At 46.5% G+C, this 18,300-nt stretch overlaps 1 protein-coding gene across 1 annotated transcript; it reads right to left on the bottom strand.

Annotated features, from left to right (window-relative positions):
- Window positions 1-5,292: 5,292 nt before the first annotated feature.
- Window positions 5,293-7,338, bottom strand: LOC135399525 (PR domain zinc finger protein 13-like). Its single transcript, XM_064631270.1, has 3 exons — window positions 7,225-7,338; window positions 5,952-6,090; window positions 5,293-5,902 (listed from the first exon to the last, which is right to left on the bottom strand). The coding sequence occupies exons 1-3, from the start codon at window positions 7,277-7,279 to the stop codon at window positions 5,671-5,673; spliced, it is 426 nt and encodes a 141-aa protein (XP_064487340.1). The 5' UTR covers window positions 7,280-7,338; the 3' UTR covers window positions 5,293-5,670.
- Window positions 7,339-18,300: the final 10,962 nt, after the last annotated feature.

Raw genomic sequence — 18,300 nt, 5'->3', positions numbered from 1 at the left:
AGGAGATAAAAGGGTCAAAGCCCACTGGTGGATTGACGGGCTGTGTTGTATACGTATGTCACAATTGGGAGGATGGTGTCCCAGTTTAGATGATCAGCAGTATGGACATCATTTTTGCAATGGTGCGTGAGATTCAGACGTACTGTCAGGCGGTTAGTCTCAGGATCGTAAGCGGATGTAGTTCGGTGAACGGTATTGCTGAGGGACAGGAGATTCTCGACAACATGGGAAAGCAACTGGGCACCGCGGTCAATGAGAAGGGTACGTGGTGTTTCGTGACGTAAGATAACGGTGTAGAGCAGGAACGACCCTATTTCAGTGGCGGTGCCAGACGGAACAGCTTTAGTTTCGGCATACGGGAAAACTGATCACTTAGGACGATAGTCCATCGGTTTCCAGAAGATGATTCAGGGAAGGTCCCCAGTAAATCAATGTCGACCCATTTGGGGCTTCTGTATAGGTGCCAGTGGCTGAAGAAAACCGGCGCAGGCAGCAGCCGGGGTTTTCCTCATCTGACAGGGCTCGCAGGACCGTATATACTTGTCGACTGCCTTATACATGCCGGACCAAAAGAATCGTTACCGGGTGCCGCCCACTTGCTTTGTATGTGCCCAAATGAGCGGCGTCGTTGTTGCGTCGTCGTTGCATACAAAGGTGACATCGTGTCGCAGTCGTGCTGGTACGAGTATAGTAACAGCGGAGAACCGTAGTTGCGAAAATTAAGCTTGTTGAGGACGTCATCAACAACGACGAACTGCCTTACAGTACAAGATGTGCGAAGGGGGGCCTTGAGCCAATGTTCGAAAGAGCGGTGTAAGTGTAGGATCAAAACAGTGTTCTTGTGCAATGTTTATAAAGTCCAAAGGCGAGGCCACAACTTCCGGCGTCATTGCTGACAAAGAGGGAAGAGGACTACGTGACGATCCGTCGGCGTCCGCGTGCTTGATACCAGACTTGTACTCTATTGTGAAGTCATACTCTTGAAGCTTAAGAACCCATCTTCCTAGTCGACCGATATGCTTCTTGAGGCGAGTCAACCATAAGGCGTAGTGATCGATGACTACACGAAATGGACGGCCATAGAGGCCTGAATTTCGATGTTGCCCGTACAACGGAAAGGCATTCTTTTTCCGTGATTGGATAAAGCGCTCTGATCAAGAGAGACCGACTAGTGTAGGCGATTACGGAGGCTTTTCCGTTCCAAGATTGTAGTAGGACTGCACCAAGGCCATGTCCACTAGCATCGGTATGAATTTCTGTTGGCGCATCTTGCCGAAAGTGACCAAGGACTGGAGGCACACTCAGGGCATGCTACAATTCCATAAAGGCCTCTTCGGGCTCTGCATCCAGGTAAAGGACTTGTCCCAGTAAACCGTAAATGTCCCTAGGATGACCGCAAGACACCTTTACCAGGATATGTGGACTACATGTGGACGTCCACAATCCTCCCGGTGATGTCGCAGTGGTTGAATGCTTGTTTTAACATCCTATAGATGTTAAAACAAGCATTCATATCATGTCACTGGGATGTCTTTCAGAGACATGATCTGGTATTTTGTTAGGACGTTTGTTATGTTATGCTAGGAAGGAGTTGCCTCAGGACAGAAGCCGCCGATATTTCGAACAGAGACTGTTGTTCTTCTGGGCACCGTCCTCATCATTGGCATGGTATTTAAAGGGTTAGGTGTGACGTGTTTAAAGGTTCATGCGAATTGTGGGTCAACAGCCCGGAGGGAAGAAAGGTTCCATACGGGGTTTTACGGCCGGAGTGAATGGCTGCTTTGTTAGAGTGTGGAGGGGATTATGTGAACGTAGTGATCTAGGCTACAGACCGGTTACAGAAAAATGGAAGGTTCACGAACACGTGGACGAAACGGGACAACAGGCAAGAATTGGCAAGCATAGCGAAAGATAAGGAGGTTAGTGATTACGTGGGGAAAATTCCAGAACCAGGCAACGTTTTTTTTTTTTTTTTTTTTTTAATGCAAAGTTGTGGCATGCAATAAAGAAAGTAGAAAGCAGTGGCCATGCAGAACATAACAGATGATAATGGAGGTAGAAGGGAAAAGCATATTTTATTTGTGAAGTGTTTCTAGGGTGCCTTGTGATTTGTTGATACCGGACGGGTGAAGAGCGTTGAACTTGTATATGAGATAAGACTCCCTATCACGTCTGTCACGTGTGGATCTAAACCCGGTTTCTAGAATATATAGTTTAATGTTGTCAAAATTGTGACCAGGAACGTTAAAGTGTTCGGCGACTGCTTTGAGGAATTTGTTGGACGTGTCGGTTCTGTGTCCGGTAAGGCGGTTGTTCATTTGTTGGCCGGTTTCACCAATGTATTGCATAGAGCAGTCGCCGCATTCAATGCAGTATATGACATTGGAGCTTGTGCATGTGAATGCGTGGTTAACGGGGTGGGTGTAATTGCTCGCAGTGCTTTTGATGGAGTTAGCGTGTTGAACGTGCTTGCATGTTTTGCAACGCGGGAGGTTGCAGGGTCGTGTTCCCGTGTACGGGGTGCCTGTTTTGCTCATTTTGGCATTCACCAAGGAGTCTGCCAGGTTTTTTGCGCGTCGGTATGTCACCTGTATGGGATTTGTGAATATATTGCTAAGTCGGTCACTGCTTTGAAGGAGGGGCTCGTGCTTGAAGAAAAAAAAAACCGTTGCCTGGTTCTGGAATTTTCCCCACGTAATCACTAACCTCCTTATCTTTCGCTATGCTTGCCAATTCTTGCCTGTTGTCCCGTTTCGTCCACGTGTTCGTGAACCTTCCATTTTTCTGTAACCGGTCTGTAGCCTAGATCACTACGTTCACATAATCCCCTCCACACTCTAACAAAGCAGCCATTCACTCCGGCCGTAAAACCCCGTACGGAACCTTTCTTCCCTCCGGGATGTTGACCCACAATTCGCATGAACCTTTAAACACGTCACACCTAACCCTTTAAATACCATGCCAATGATGAGGACGGTGCCCAGAAGAAGAACAGTCTCTGTTCGAAATATCGGCGGCTTCTGTCCTGAGGCAACTCCTTCCTACATTCTACCGGTTCGCTGGATTTCTACCCATTTATGTTATGCTAGTTGTACATACTTTGAGCAATATCAAGATGCAAATATTTGGTTCAGCTTCATCGTTTATTGGTGTACTGAGTGAGTACAGTCCTTGTAGGGCAGTTCCTGCGGAGGAGCTGCAATGTCGGCATATGCCTTGCGGCGGAAGTGGGAACACATGCCCGAGAACGAACGCAACGCTTTGGTGTTTTTCGGACGAGGAAAGTTCTGAACTGTCCTTGTTTTGCAAGGATCAGGGTGAATACCGTTTCTGTCGACAAGGTGTCCAAGAACACGGAGCTTCTGACTTGCAAACTCACACTTTTTCGCGTCGCCAAAACAGTCGAAAATTTCACGGAGGTGGTGAATGTGGTCCTGCATGGTGCGAGAAAAAACGAGCACGTCATCCAAGTAGCATAAGCAAAAGGTCCAGCGGAAGTTACAAAGTAGCGTCTCGATCATACGTTCAAAGGTTGCAGGTGCGTTACCTAGCCCGAAGGGCGTTGCACGGAATTCATAGAGGCCCTTTGGGGGAACGAACACTCTCTTTTCTCTGTCGCGCTTGTCTACAGCTATCTGCCAGTAGCCGGAACGGAGATCCATAGAAGAAAAATAACACGCTCCATGAAGGCAGTCTAAAGTGTCATCGATTCTCGGGAGAGGGTATTGATCATTTGCAGTAACACTATTCAGTTTCCGATAATCGACGCAGAAACGCCACCTGCCACCTTTCTATCTGAACAAAACAACGGGTGACAACCAAAGACTGGACGACTCCTGAATAATTCCTTTAGAGAGCATGTCAGTGACATGATCACGAATTACTTGTCGTTCAGCGTGAGAAACGCGGTAATGTCGACTGTGCGTAGCGTTTTCAGTGGTAGTCGTGATCCTGTGCTTGACGAAGTTGCAGCACCCAAGGGTATCCACCGGTGATATCAAAGATGTCCTCATTCGCGTAGAAGTGAAAGAAGGTCCTGGCGATCTTCAGCGATCTTCTGTAAGTTCTGGGGACATGCATGAGTCCAGAGAAGTCGGCTGGCGGCAGGGCAGCTTGGTGCTTTTTGTGGTCGACGACTGGGAGTATCAGATGAGTTCTCGTGTAACAAAGGCCAGACATGAGCAAAGTCATAATGTAGAGACTGGACGGCAGTTTCATCTGGAGAGGGTGTAGCCGGAATCGCAGCGCGTACTTCCGCGTAGGACTGCCGATTCTGTTCAGCCGGTGTGGGTGTAACCGGCATTGCAACTGCAGATTTAAGCACCCCTTGGATGGGCGACCTCCACTGACTCTCTGCGTTGGACTGCTGAGAGAACTGAGTAGTGGACGAGCGGCCTTTCACTGTCCTCGTGTTCATAAGGGTGAGCTTTTCGCGCATGATGGCACCGATGAGATTTACCAGCGCAGCATGGTCTATTGGAAGTGCAGATGTGCCAAAACGGAGATGGGTGATCAGGGAGGATACGTTGCCGTTGTAGGTCCTCATAACGTTTGCAAGCGGTGCTGAACTCAGAAACCTTAGCGAATTTGTGGAGAGCCACGGCACTGAAGGAGATCTGCAGTAGCCCCTAGAGAAGGTGATGGATCTTGTCTGCTTCGGATATAGAGGGATCAACTTTACGGCAGACCTGCAAAACGTCAGCCATGTAGGACGTAAAAGATTCTCCGCAAGTTTGGTGACGCGTTTGTAAATACTGTTTGGCCTTTAGCCCTTTTTCTTCGCTATTCCCGAAGGCTTCCGTTAGCAGGCGTTTAAATGTACCCCAGGGATCAAACGAAGCCTCGTTGTTTTCCTACCAGGTGAGTGGCGTACCCGAGAGGTGAAACGGGATGTTGGAAAGGCGGAGAGCATCATCCCAGTTGTTGTGGTTGCATATACGCTCAACGTGGAGAATCCAGTCCTCGACATCCCGGGACTCATTGCCGGAGAACGTTGGAGGATCTCGCTGGCGGAAGAGGAAACGCGGAGCCGGCGTAGGAGGAGGAGAAGCGTTTACTACTCCTTCGGGCATCCTTGCGGACAATATGTTCCACGGCGAAGGGGGAATCGAAGAGCACCTCCACCACAATGTTAAGTAACTGGATAGCAAGTCCAGGAGGTAGAACCAGTTTATTTAGAGAACCAGGAAGGACAGACCCGAGCGCTGGCGCTCGTGCTCCAGATATCATCCTCAACCTCTTCAGAAGGCGCTTCCTAACAATATTTCGTGGGGTAGCTCCTACAGGTACAACTGGAGCAGTAAAATTTTATTGGTTCTGATTGCTGTACAGGACAACGTGGTCACCCCGACGCTTGTCACTCACATTGGGGAGAGGACGTCGCTTCCAAAGTTTATTCCAAATGTATGTGAACGTTCTAGGAGATGCCCAAAACGTATCTCCTTTCATCGTACATAACGAAGCAGATGACCACTATAGGCGCCGGAGCTTGCCTCCGCCCCGCCGAAGGGCGGAACGCTGACTGCAGAAGTTCTTGAACTCGAGATGCAAAGTTATTCCATTCTTCATTGAAGGAAATACTGTAGCTGGTTTCTAGCAATCAGGCACTTTGCTCTACGTGGCCCAAGACCTTTCCCGGACGAAGGACGGTTTATCAGTTGACCTGAGATGTTAGCTCGCTTTCGTATTCCCCTGTTGGTGTCGTGAACGCAAGTGTCTCTCCAGATCTCGCCTTCGCACCAGAACTTTACCACAGTGTCTGCACCGATAGGGCGAGTCCAGCTGGGCATGCAGGCGAACGTGCTTGTTCAAGTTGGAGGGATCGCTGAAGGGGCGGAGACAAAAGCGGCACTGCAGGGGCTTGTAACCGGTATGCGTCCGCACGTGGATCTTGAGGCCGTACCTGTAAATGAGCCGTAAGAACGCTGCCAGCATGAACGAAACGCACCCACCTTCTGGAGTAGAGCTTGCCGCAAAAGATGCACATATGGCCCTTTCTCGAATCGCAGTCCTGCACCAACATATGAACCTTTAAGGGATTTGGTTCCTGGAAGCTGAGGCCGCAGCGTAAGCAGACGTACGACTGGTGCCCTGCGTTAGAACGGTATTCTTGTTGCACTGGTAATAGCGACAGTAATGATACCTACACACTCGAAAAGAAAAAGACGGAACACCAACCCGAGGGAAAGCAATTGTTACGACAAGGCGTGATACAGTATTGCGACGATATACTTTACGATTAAATGGAATCAGACAGCTCGACCAGAGTTTCGTCGGACCGACATGAGAGACATCACTTTGCGTTGACGTGCACCCGTAACCCGATCCACTACTACTACACTTTTTTTATTCCGTGTTAGCGCCGCGAAGCAACTGTGGCAGTGAGCGGCGTACAGATGTGGAAAGCTGTAGAGAGGACAGCAGGAAGGAGTTGCGGACAGGAGGGTTAGTATGCGTCCTGGGCCAGCTTCAGGGAAAACTGCGCCGTCATTCGTCTGGAAAGTCTTCGGAAAACCTTAGACAGCACAGCCAGTGGTAGGATTCGAACCCACCACCTCCCCGTCTTCAGCACGACCTGGGTGACTTCGCAGACTTGCAGCCGAGAGAGCATTCCTGACCCGCGAGATTGAAAGCTCTCTTGCGCACCGGGACTGCGTTCTTTTTGTTCCAATGTGCACTTACGTAATGTCAATTTCTACTTGTCCTGGCATCATTTTTTTTCTAGAGCCGTTGAACGTTCATTTAATTTCAAGAATAATTCTCCAAAGAAATAGGTTCATAGATTCCAAGGTTCATAAAAAAAGACGAGAAAAGGTTTACTATAAAACGGCACTTTCGCGACCGTATTCACACTCAGCACATAAGGACGCCTAGTGACGTCACTACACTCTAAGAAAAAAAAAAGGTAGAATTTCCTGCCCAAAGTTGCATAAGGATAGTACTTCTACCATTTCGTGCCAATCCACACGCGACTTCTCCCCCGCGGGTATAAGCGGCGGCGTCCCTTTCCCTTCCTCCTCTCTCACGTTTGCTCTAAGAGAAAATGGTAGAATTTCCTACCCAAGCTGGTAGAACGACAGATTCTACTCTGTAGTTTGTTTCTACTCTGCAGTTATACCCAAAAGGTAAAACTGGTTGGAGTAGAAATGCGGTTGCAATGCAGCTCTACCGAAATGGGTAGAAAATCATACCTTTTTTTCTTAGAGTGGCAGTACGAGTGCGTACCTTGTATGTGGGCGGGCGTCAAGATAGGGATGCCCAACTCGAGCATGAGGTCCATGCCGAACCACGCTTTAATTTCTTCTCCCGCGGCGATGGGTCGTGTCGTAAGGAAACAGAAGTGTCCCTCCGCGTTACGAATCAACTGGGCATTTTGCTCGTGGCAATCACGTGCCAGACGGACTGCCCGGGACAGCGGACCACATGGGCTGGTCGCAGTCAAAGCGCCGTTCTCAACAGTCACCTGAAACAGGGGGAGGGATGATCTAATTTACATACAGGTGTCATTCAATCAGCTCCGTTCAAAAACGTCGCCGGTTTTCGTGCTATCAATCGGGTTAAAGAAATTTAAACTGTGATGTTACAATACACTCTCAGACCAACCTTTGTACAGAATCATGCCTCGCCCCTAAGCCCGTTTGCAAAAAGAAAAAAAGAAGTTGAGTACGAGTTTCAGGCTCATTCTCAATAGCTTTGGCAACGCTCCCACATCATCATCATCATCCATTCATCTATGTTGTTGTTGTTGATGGCAGCGCTTCCCGCACGAGCAGCGATCGCATGCTCAACAGCCAAAACAAGTGCTCATACATGCTTGTTGAGGTTCATAAGTCATGAACCTCAACAAGTTAGGGCCACAGCAACCTGGCCTTCGTGTGCACTTTACTAAACTACCACATTAACTAATGGGTCATTCCATGATGTCAAACGTCCCAGACACTGTCCTCGACCATCCTCTCTTTCTTTCAAATAAATTGTAGTTGATTGTTCCCATGCAGCCAACGCACTCCTGGCTTATTTTTGCCGCAAAAATTTTGCGGCGATTGCGATTTGACATGTAACCTATACCTGTCGAAACAAATTCTAACAAAATAGCTTTTGCGCAAATTACAACCACATCTCTTCGGGGAGAAGGCAAAGCATAATACTCTGGATAGTGCCAAGACCCGTTGAATGTTGATAGTTTATGCCCCGAGAAAACTCTGAAATTTCGGTAACTTTTGGAATTTCTTATGGAACTCCGCAATTTTTTCATAGCTATAACTGTTTAGCGCTGTTTACTGTTTCACGCTGTTACTGTTTAATGTTTAGCGCTGTTTAAACTGTTTACGCTGCGTTTAGGAGGCATAGAACGCGTTAAAAATATTTTGAGGCTCGCTGACTTGGAAGAGTACGCAGCGAAAAAAATCATGAATTTTGCCACATATTCAGCCGTCATTTGCACGCTGAGGTGGTCCTGATAAAAATATGAGACATATTGCATTTGATAGTACGCCCCTTGAATATTTATTTTACGAAGTTTCATCGAAACACTTTTTATTTTAGCAGCATTTTTTTTTTTTTTAATTTGACCACCCCCGCACTCATCAGGCATTGCCCCGCAAGCCTGCTTCACACCAGACGCATCGCAGCCGCTGCAGACAAGAAACAAATAGAGACGGAACGAGGGCCATTGTGTTTCAATTTTTTTTGTTTTTGTTTTTGTAGTCATATTAAAGTAGAAACACGACACCATCCAGTTGTTAGCTCGCTGTTTCTGTCTTATTTTCGTATTCCTTTTTCAAGTTCAAGCAACAACAAAGCATTTCATGCTTTGCAACATGCAAAGGCAACAAAGAATTTCAGTGCTTCTGAACACTGTCATAATCATGTTGAACAAGTACGATTTTTCTTGGATCGTTTCTCATATTTTCAGTACCCGATTGGGAAAGGCAGCTTATTTGTTTTTCTTGTTTCCCAAGTGAAGTGTTTTCAGTAATGAATTCTGCACGCACCATCCGATTTCACAAAAACTACACCGCGCTCCTTTTTTGTGTATGTGAATATATTTTTACTCTTATGGTATTTTAGGGCATATTATGGTAACTACGGTCAATTCCCTGGCATTGTGTTACGTGGTCCAAAGTCAATGTGGCCCACAACTCAATCTAAGACCCCTGTTGTAGTGCCATGATGGGAATAGCTTGCCGTTGACAAAACTTCGCCGCACGATACGCTCATGGTATACTTAAATACTTTAAAGATTGAATGACTGTTACTGTAGCTTAATTACATTTTGCCTGTAATTTGTGCTCAAGGAGTTGCTACTGTTTGCAGCGGTTTAACGATTATGTCGTAAATTTCAGTCTGTTTCCAACGGTGGAGTGTTTTCTACTACTTTCATGTTTTTCATTTTCCTTGTAGGTACTTACTTTGGCAAAGGTTCTAGCAATCATGTAAAAGATGGCATACTAAAACAAGGTTGTAATTGTTCGTGTAAGCACTCATCACACTGAGTCAATTATGCAGATGAGTTCCACGTCTTGTACCACGTATAGCCACCAATTTAACATCGATCTTAGATGTGCTACTTCTGGTCAAGTGTACTGTTTCGCCATGTAAGTTACCTTGTTGAGAAATATAGTTGTGTCACCTAATTCATTGCGTAAATTATGAACTTAAGGCATGACCAACAGTACTTTTAAATGTATGATGCGGGAGATGACACGACACATCGCTCCCTGTCTTGGGTTACGCCTGATGCTCGCGTCCGCTTTTGCCTTTTTGCCGTTGTGGGAGACGTTGCAACATCTGCACACTGTCCTTCTTCCCAGAAGACATTTAGAATATTATAACACATAATAATGTGCGTAATATTCTTCCCAGAAGAAGAACAGTCTCTGTTGGAAAATACGGCGGCTCTCGTCCTGAGGCACTTCCCTAAAGTAGTACGTAGAGCTGCAATCTCAGAAAATTTATTTATAGCCTGGGAGTCCTCAGTACTCTTACGTCACAATTTTCGTCACAATTGCGCTGATGTTTTTTTTAATAAAAATTGAAAATTACGGGCAACGCTGTGTCGACGACGCAACCAACAGCCCATTGCTGGTCAAGTGCGGTGGCAAAACTACATTGCCTGCGCATAACACTGGGTCTAAAAGAAGTCGGTTACGTAGCCGTCAGTAGCAGCAAGCCAGTCGGGAACATCGATCACTGTTGCTTGACATATTGGAGATCACTTCCCACCAGACGTCGTCCCGAGCCCTTTTACCGCAATTTTACTAGCTAATCAAAAATATTGAGCTTTCCCTGTCACATTTTTAACTTGTGTGTAACATTACCTTGTAATAAATTACATTTGTAATTTGTTACGTGCCGCCAACATAACCTGTCTGTCTGCTGATTTACGTTCATTCCCCACCGGTTCGCTGGATTTTCTACCTTTCTACAACTGTAACTGGATTGCATTTCGGTAACTAAGTTACTTTCTGGTTTATGTTATTCTACTTGGTCTTAATTACCTCTTCCGAGTAACTTATACATCTCTGCGCAGACGACACTGAGAATGACGTTCTGCCTCGTGATTGGTGAAAAGGAAGGCCTTGCCCAAAATGTGCAAAGGTGGTTTTATGTTATTACCGAGAGCAAAGCATTACAAAATAGGCAAACGGCCCTCGATCTCAGCAAATCCTGAGACAGAGCTACGTGGTTGACCTTGAGCGTGCCATACGGGCGAGTTCTGTGAAGTCGGCTGGCTGTGCTGTCTGGGGTTTTTCCTGGGTTTTCCTCAGACGCTTTCAGACATATTAGAAGTCGGCCCAGGACGCACATTCCCCTTCCTCCCCTCTCCTGCGATAGTCGTGACGCTGCCCGCCTGAGCCTAGCCGATTACTGCTCCAGTTCCATCAACATCATCATCATCATCACCACCACAGAAATGTATAGAAAGCATTAAAAATTACTCATTTACCGAGTTCATTAGGAATGCTGCCAATGGTTTCAACTATGGAACTTCTTTCTGCAGTTTATTTACTTGTCTGCAGTTGCGTGATTTTGTCAAGTATGATGACAAGCGCATGTCAAATCGAGGCCGAGGAATTTGTTTCAAGTCGGCTTGGTATTTCCTTAAAAAAAAAAAAAAAAATAGCCTGATACGTAATCACAGTCGGCACTGTTCCCGGCGGAGTTCATAAACAAACTATAGTTTCTTAAGAACGAATGGCAATAGCGATGGATCCGTCCATCGCTATTGCCATACGTTCTTAAGAAACTATAGTTTGTTTATGAACTCCGCCGGGAACAGTGCCGACTGTGATTACGTATCAGGCTATTTTTTTTTTTTTTTTTTTTAAGGAAATACCAAGCCGACTTGAAACAAATCCCTCGGCCTCGATCGCGTGTCTCATCGTAAATTCCAGATTTCCAAGTTACAACCGATTACCTAATTACAATTTTAAATTACAAATGCGAGGTATTTCGTACAAAATGGGGATGAAAGCGTTTCCATAGAGACTCACCTTAATGACTTGTTGTATGGGCCTATGAACCAGTAGCCGCTTGAAGGAGGCACATCCGTCCGAGGAAGGGTGGCAAGTGATACCCGCTGGCACGTCCACGGCAGCCACGACCGCAGTCTCCGGTGAGGGACTTCGTCGCGTCGTCATCACCCGACAAAGTGATGAAACCACGAGTGATGGCAGACATTTTAATCGGGACGTCCCCCCATTCATAGAGGGAAGGAGGGAGGGACAGATCCCCCACGTCGCACGTGCGCCGCTCGACACGCCATAGGGAGTGATCCCCGTTCAATCGGGAAAGAATCAAAAGTAGGGAACACGTCCGTTAATTGGTATCTCATGGGCCTCGTGCGACTCTTTGGCTCGGAGAGAAAACAGACATGTACCTGTCAAACAGTTGGGGATATCTGTGATCTGTGGCGCGCTGTTACTCTTGGAACAGATTTAGGGGAAACGTGAGGCAAAGTAAGATGAAAAAAGTTTATCGATTTCTCTTCTTTTTTTTCTTTCTTTTTTGTTTTTTTGTACAGGAAAGAAAACTTCTGTATTTTCAACTCCACTGGCTAGAATCTTCTGGCAAATCTTCTTTTTGTGCTGGTCATACAAAATAAACGTTAGTTTTGAAGAGGTACTCCGACAAACTACGAAAATATAAACAGCCAATAGACCTCTACCTGTTTGTAAACAAATGACGTCATAATGTTCGACAGAGCCACGAGCTTGATAGAGTTGAACTACGTTCAAAGCTAGTGGCGAACAAGGTCGCGTCCGAAAGCCACGGTCTTGAGGGGATTACGATGGTCTCTGAAAGGGACGCGACCTTCGGCCCTACTTTCTTTCAGCGAACAATTGCTCATTCGTGGAACCCAGCTTTCCCCTTCAGATCTGTTTTGGTTTCGGTCTGTCTACCAACGTCATGATGACGTTTGTCGGGTAGAGGTTTATTCTTGTAACTGTGAGGCCCAAGCTCGGGCAGAGGATTACAACCAGTGGGAGAGTATGATATACCGAGAGCATACAACGAATTAATTGATGCAATGTCAAATTCGAACGTCTAGCAGGGGCCCCAAGTGTCTGTCTGCGGGGGCGCACCGTGGGGTAGGTAAGACGTCAACAATATCGCTCCCATTTAGCAGTGCCATATCACGAACGTCGGGATCGACGAACGAATTGGGTCTTCTCTTGCTCTGCCTCAGAAAACTAACTTCCCATTCCCCCGCGGCATTCTGTCCCGTTAGAAACCCGGCTTGATGTAGAAGGCGCACTATTCGCCACCCTGAAGTACACTGCTTTAGTGTAGGAAGGGAGTTGTCTCAGGACAGAAGCCGCCGATATTTCGAACAGAGACTGTTCTTCTTCTGGGCACCGTCCTCATCATTGGCATGGTATTTAAAGGGTTAGGTGTGACGTGTTTAAAGGTTCATGCGAATTGTGGGTCAACAGCCCGGAGGGAAGAAAGGTTCCGTACGGGTTTTTACGGCCGGAGTGAATGGCTGCTTTGTTAGAGTGTGGAGGGGATTATGTGAACGTAGTGATCTAGGCTACAGACCGGTTACAGAAAAATGGAAGGTTCACGAACACGTGGACGAAACGGGACAACAGGCAAGAATTGGCAAGCATAGCGAAAGATAAGGAGGTTAGTGGTTACGCCTTGTGGTTACGCTTGTGCCCCATGTGCTCCCGTAACACCGTCCCCCTCACGCAGCTATTGAGATCACTGATCTTTGTGTGTGTGATTGAGATGCGCGCACCAGCACGTGGCTGAGCGCGAGCAAACTGCATGTCATCTTTTGAATTGTTTGTAAACAATTGACGTCATAGTGTTCGACAGCGCCACCAATTTGGTAGAGTTGAAGCATGCTCGAATTAAGCTATAGGGGCGAACAAGGTCGCGCACTAAAGCCACATTCTTGAAGGGATTACAATGGTACCTGAAAGGGACGTGACCTTCGGTCCTACTTTTCTCTTAATAGGAGGCAGCGAACAAGTGCCCATTCGTGGAACCCAGCCCTCCCCTTCCGATTTGTTTCGGTTTCAGTCTGTCTACCAACGTCATTATGACGTTTCCAGGGTAGAGGTCTATTCTGAGTGATTCTGCCGGCGTAGGATTCAAGTCACTATTGTTGTATACCACAAAGAAATGGCATCAAAATATTTTTTTCTTTGTCAACATATACATCTGCCAATACGATTTGCCTACCGATTGCCGATTGCCTGTGATTTGCGCGAACTGACGACGATGATGAACATAGTTACAGTTTCGCATTTTCTATAAGGTTCCCGAATGAGGCAGATATTCGCAATGTAACACACTCGTTCCCCTACACGTAAGGTGGTTAAAACAAAGTTTCGTCAGCACTCTAAGAAAAAAAAAAGTATTACTTTCCTCCTTTTCGGGACTAAATGCATTGCCACAAAAATAATCCCTTTCGGGAGTAAATGCACGGGAGTAAATAAATGTCACAGAGTGGAGACTGCATTTCACGCTCTGTTCTATAAGAGCACCAGATACATAATTCGTGTGCACGCATAAAAACACTTTGACTGTTCTGATTTTGTGTGACGACTATTTGTATCTGAGTCTGTAGTGTATGTTTCCTGAGTTGTCTACGCGGAATGGAGTAGCCGGCTTCCATGTTGGTCGTGCCCAATTTCCTCTTTTTTTTTTCTTTTTCATTCACTCACTCACTTTGAATCAAACCGTCAACCGTGATATATCGAGTGATATAACATCCTGCGACATACATAGGGCGCAATTTGCGAAGAAAGAAGCGCGAATTGTTTCTTACTCTGTGTGGGTGGAAAATTGCTAAGTTGGCCGATTAATACAGCCTTATGCCATCAGATTGATCAAGAGCACATATTTACGTATAGACTGTGGCATTCAGAAGACCATTTGTGAAGTTCAGTGACAATTTCCAGTTCTCAGGAGTCAATGTCAGGGTTAGGGGACTAAAATGGGAAGTAATTGTAGTCTAGGGGACTAGAAGCTGCAGTTACTCCCCATTTTATTACTTTTAGAGTGTGTAACATATAGACTTGAGCAAACCATCATTCAGGATCGTATCATCCTCCCTCTTGATTTGTTGAGTTTGGTTTTTCTGGCACGCACAAAAAAAAGAAAAGAAAACGATAAAATTGGCTTTATCGCCAAACGCGCTTAAATGTGGTAGCTTTACAGGTCAGCCGTTGGCTGTAAATTTTTTGGGAAATTCTTCTTGAAATGCTAAGAATGGTTTCATTTGAAGCCTTTCAATGTTAGCTGAACGTGGGTCAGGAAATAAGAGTTACTACTGTAGTATTAATTAGTATCATTACGTAGGTTGTCTCGCCTTACGTGTAAAAAACATTATTATAGTACTGCATATATTGTTACGACTCTGCATCCACCCAAAGAGGTCCTATCGTCAGGCTCCACCGGTCATCAGACGGGCCTCGAACGTCTGCATGTTGTGAGTATGTGACAATGGAAATGTCAATAGGATTCAGGATCCACCTCTACGTGCGCGTGGTGGTCCTGAAACGGCTTGCCGTTGTCGGCCTCACAGAGGAGGGCAACGTCACGGCTAATGCTCTGGGAGAAAGTGTACGTCCTGGGCCGACTTCTATGGGAACTGTGCCCACGTATGTCCGAAAGAGTCTGAGGAAAAAACAGGGAAAACCACATTTCCACCGGGACCACAACCACTGAGATTCGAACCTGGTCCCTCCCAGTCTCAGCGTGACATGGTCAGCGCGCTAACCACTGAGCCACGCGATCCGGCACATGCGCGTGCCGTTTCTTCACGGCTTCTTCACTTGGCGACCAATGACAATGCGTCTACCAATGACTGACTGGAGTAGATCTATACGTAAGCTGTGTCAGCCTATTTGTGTGTAGACATGCTGCACGTGCCGCAGAGTAGGACTCCGGATAATTTCGACCACCTGGGGTCCTTCTGAAGCGCGCCGGAAATACCCGACACATGGCAACTTCTGCAAAAAGGTATCATTGGCGACCAATGATAGCTTGCAGAGAAAGTAATGCACGCTTTACTTTGACGAGAATAGGACCCATGGTACGATCCGCATTTTGCCGTGGGTAAAGGGCAACCTCCATGGAGCGAATTTTTGCAACGAAGTTCGCGCGGCAGACTGCCACGCGCGTTCCGCCGCCAGTTGTTCGCCGGCACCAGCTCCACGGAGCGAAAAACCAGCGGACGGCGTCGGGAAGTCATGCTGTGATGTCACTGTTGCCAGGGTATAAGGTGAAAGCTTAGTGAAATCAATTGATCGAAAAAGTACATTTAATGTCACAAATTTTTAAACTAAATCCAACAACTGTCTGAAAAGATGCGCCCAGTAACGTACCGAAAAGCATATTCACTACTGCGAAAGGAAAACATGTTTCTTGGCGGACAATGTCACACGTTCTAACGATGCAGTTGGTGGAACAGCGAGCAGACGACAGCATCCAGTTGCAAGAAGAGGACGATGACGATGATTCACGAGACCACCACGTGCAGGCGATCTGGCATAGATTCGTAGCGGAAGAGCACTTTGATTGGTTCATCCGCAGTTGACGCTTCCGGAATCGCGGACGCTGGGCGAAAATATCTGGCATGGGCAGATCGGCGACGGACGCTCACATTTTTGACGCCTCGCGCAGGGCGTCCGACGCTGAGCGAAGTTCGCAGCTTTTTCGCTGTACATTCGCTCCATGGAGGTTGCCCTTAACATACTCGCGCCTTTGAGGCAGAAAGAGGAGGCGACGACGACGAACCGCTACGAGTGCTCGAGAGCTGATTCATTGATTGATTGCATGCATGCAGGGTTGCAAAAAATAAAAAAATCAAATCAATCGGATTTATTTGACTTTCACCAGACTTTCAGGTAACAGCCCTGGTAACTGGCCGTATTATCTCCCACAGTCATGAAGTTTACGATGACATCATGACAATAGCAGTTTCGGTTTCGGTCTACCCATATGCAACACTCACTGTGCTAGCACCACGTACAGAATCTACCTCGTCATAGTCCAATCCAATTCTCTTTTTTTACGTGAAAACGTCTGTAAGTTCGGATTGGTAGCCAGGTCAAAATTTACGATGCAACGAAATAATGCCGAACTCGGTGAGTAATAAACCGATAGCAACCAACCGGCTAAATCCAGATAGTTTAGACGTGTAGGATTCTAGCTAACAAGGTCATTGGTCATTGTGGTCATTGGTCTGAATGTGGCGGGTGCGTGCGAGAGAAACGGAAATATAGGGGTACGCGTACATTGCGGGCAGTCTATCTCGCGAACGCGTGAAGCTAGGACGCCGATCGAGGTGTCGTTGGAAAGCGCTGCAGGGGTGCTACCTGGACCTTAAACGATATCTGCTTCAACAAGAATAACCAAATGTTTATAAATTTGCAAAGTTAAAATATCAAAATTTTGCCAGAAAGTCGGCATATACGAAACTAAAACATGATTAGAATCGAAGGGAACAGCAATCAGAAGAAAGGGCGTCTCGGAAGGAACCCAACAAACCCCTAAAGTCCAGCACCGAGCGATCGAGAGAGCTATACGGGAGCGCCGAAGAAGATTAGCGGCGGAGGCAAATTCCACTGCCGGCGCGCACAGCGAGTCCTTACCCTCTAATAATAAATGACTAATGAATGGAATTAATAAATGAACAAAGACTCGTATTTCTTGCACTAACATTCCGCAAAGGAGAAAGAATCGGAAGTCGTGACGCGTTCACGTAAAACACTATGGCACGGACACGACCGTGCCCGCCCAAATTTTATATATATTTATTTATGTATTTTCTGTTGTTCATCTATAACAAGATCGTACAAGGTACTCAAAGGCTGTTTAGGACCAGTTACAGAAGCCCCAAACAGAAAAGCAACTGAGTAGAGTCCTAATGCTGTACCAAATGCCTCAAGTAGTAGCGCATTACTGAGAGGGTACTATCTTGACACACCACAACTTCTACATCCCCCAGCATTAACACCCATGTTTTTCAGCCCAGCACAGCATTATGCCACATATCCACCAAACCTAACGTGTTTCTCCAAACTGTATTCATCTACGAAAAATGACTCAGGTTCCCCGGGATATCTACTGTACTAAGGACAAGTACATTGCGCAGTGCGTCGAGGGCCATTCGTGTATTTGGGGTACAGTCATTTGAACTATTGTCTCATTAACTGGACTCCATTGATGATGATAATGACGATGATGATGACAGACAGAAAAAAAAACTCATTCACTGGAATCACTCATTAGTTGGACCTTTCTTGTTCTTTGTTATGCTTCTTGGTCATCTTGGGGTTGCATTTGTTCTGTTTTTCTACTAGCTTTCTTTTCTATTCACGTGTTCTGGGGTAGCCTGTCCCGACCAGGTTCTCCGGTTGAGGTTCTCCGTACTTGCGAAACTGCACGCCACTATCTGCGTCTACGTGCCCATGATAAACGTCACTCTCTGATTCGCAAGCTTCACGCTAGACGGAACGCGACGGTTCATGCTGTTGTAACATCATTCAGACCTAATATCCCCAAATTCATAGTCGAGCACCCAAAGTGCCTCCATGAACGTTGCCATCGCCGCTTGTCACTGTCTCCATGCCCGGCATCAAGAACAACAAAAAGTGCTATCCTGATGTTATCCTTATGAAACTGACCCTTGACTTCATCGAGGCTCAATACTGCAACAGTACCCCTGTATACACGGATGGATCGTCGACTAGGGACACTTCATCTTCATCCTTTGCCATTCTATCAGAGTCCGTTACACGTGGGTGTCGTCTGTCTCACCGCACCTCATCGACATCC

Source organism: Ornithodoros turicata, chromosome 7, assembly GCF_037126465.1.
Source record: "Ornithodoros turicata isolate Travis chromosome 7, ASM3712646v1, whole genome shotgun sequence".
Lineage (NCBI taxonomy): Eukaryota > Metazoa > Arthropoda > Arachnida > Ixodida > Argasidae > Ornithodoros > Ornithodoros turicata.
This window is presented reverse-complemented; position numbering and strand designations above follow the sequence as displayed.

Coding starts and splice junctions, on each gene's coding strand:
- LOC135399525 (XM_064631270.1), bottom strand. CDS start 7,279: ATGGACCTCATGCTCGAGTTGGGCATCCCTATCTTGACGCCCGCCCAC. Junction 6,091..7,224: donor GACGCCCGCCCACATACAAG/GTACGCACTCGT, acceptor GTTCTAACGCAG/GGCACCAGTCGTACGTCTGC. Junction 5,903..5,951: donor GGCAAGCTCTACTCCAGAAG/GTGGGTGCGTTT, acceptor GCTCATTTACAG/GTACGGCCTCAAGATCCACG.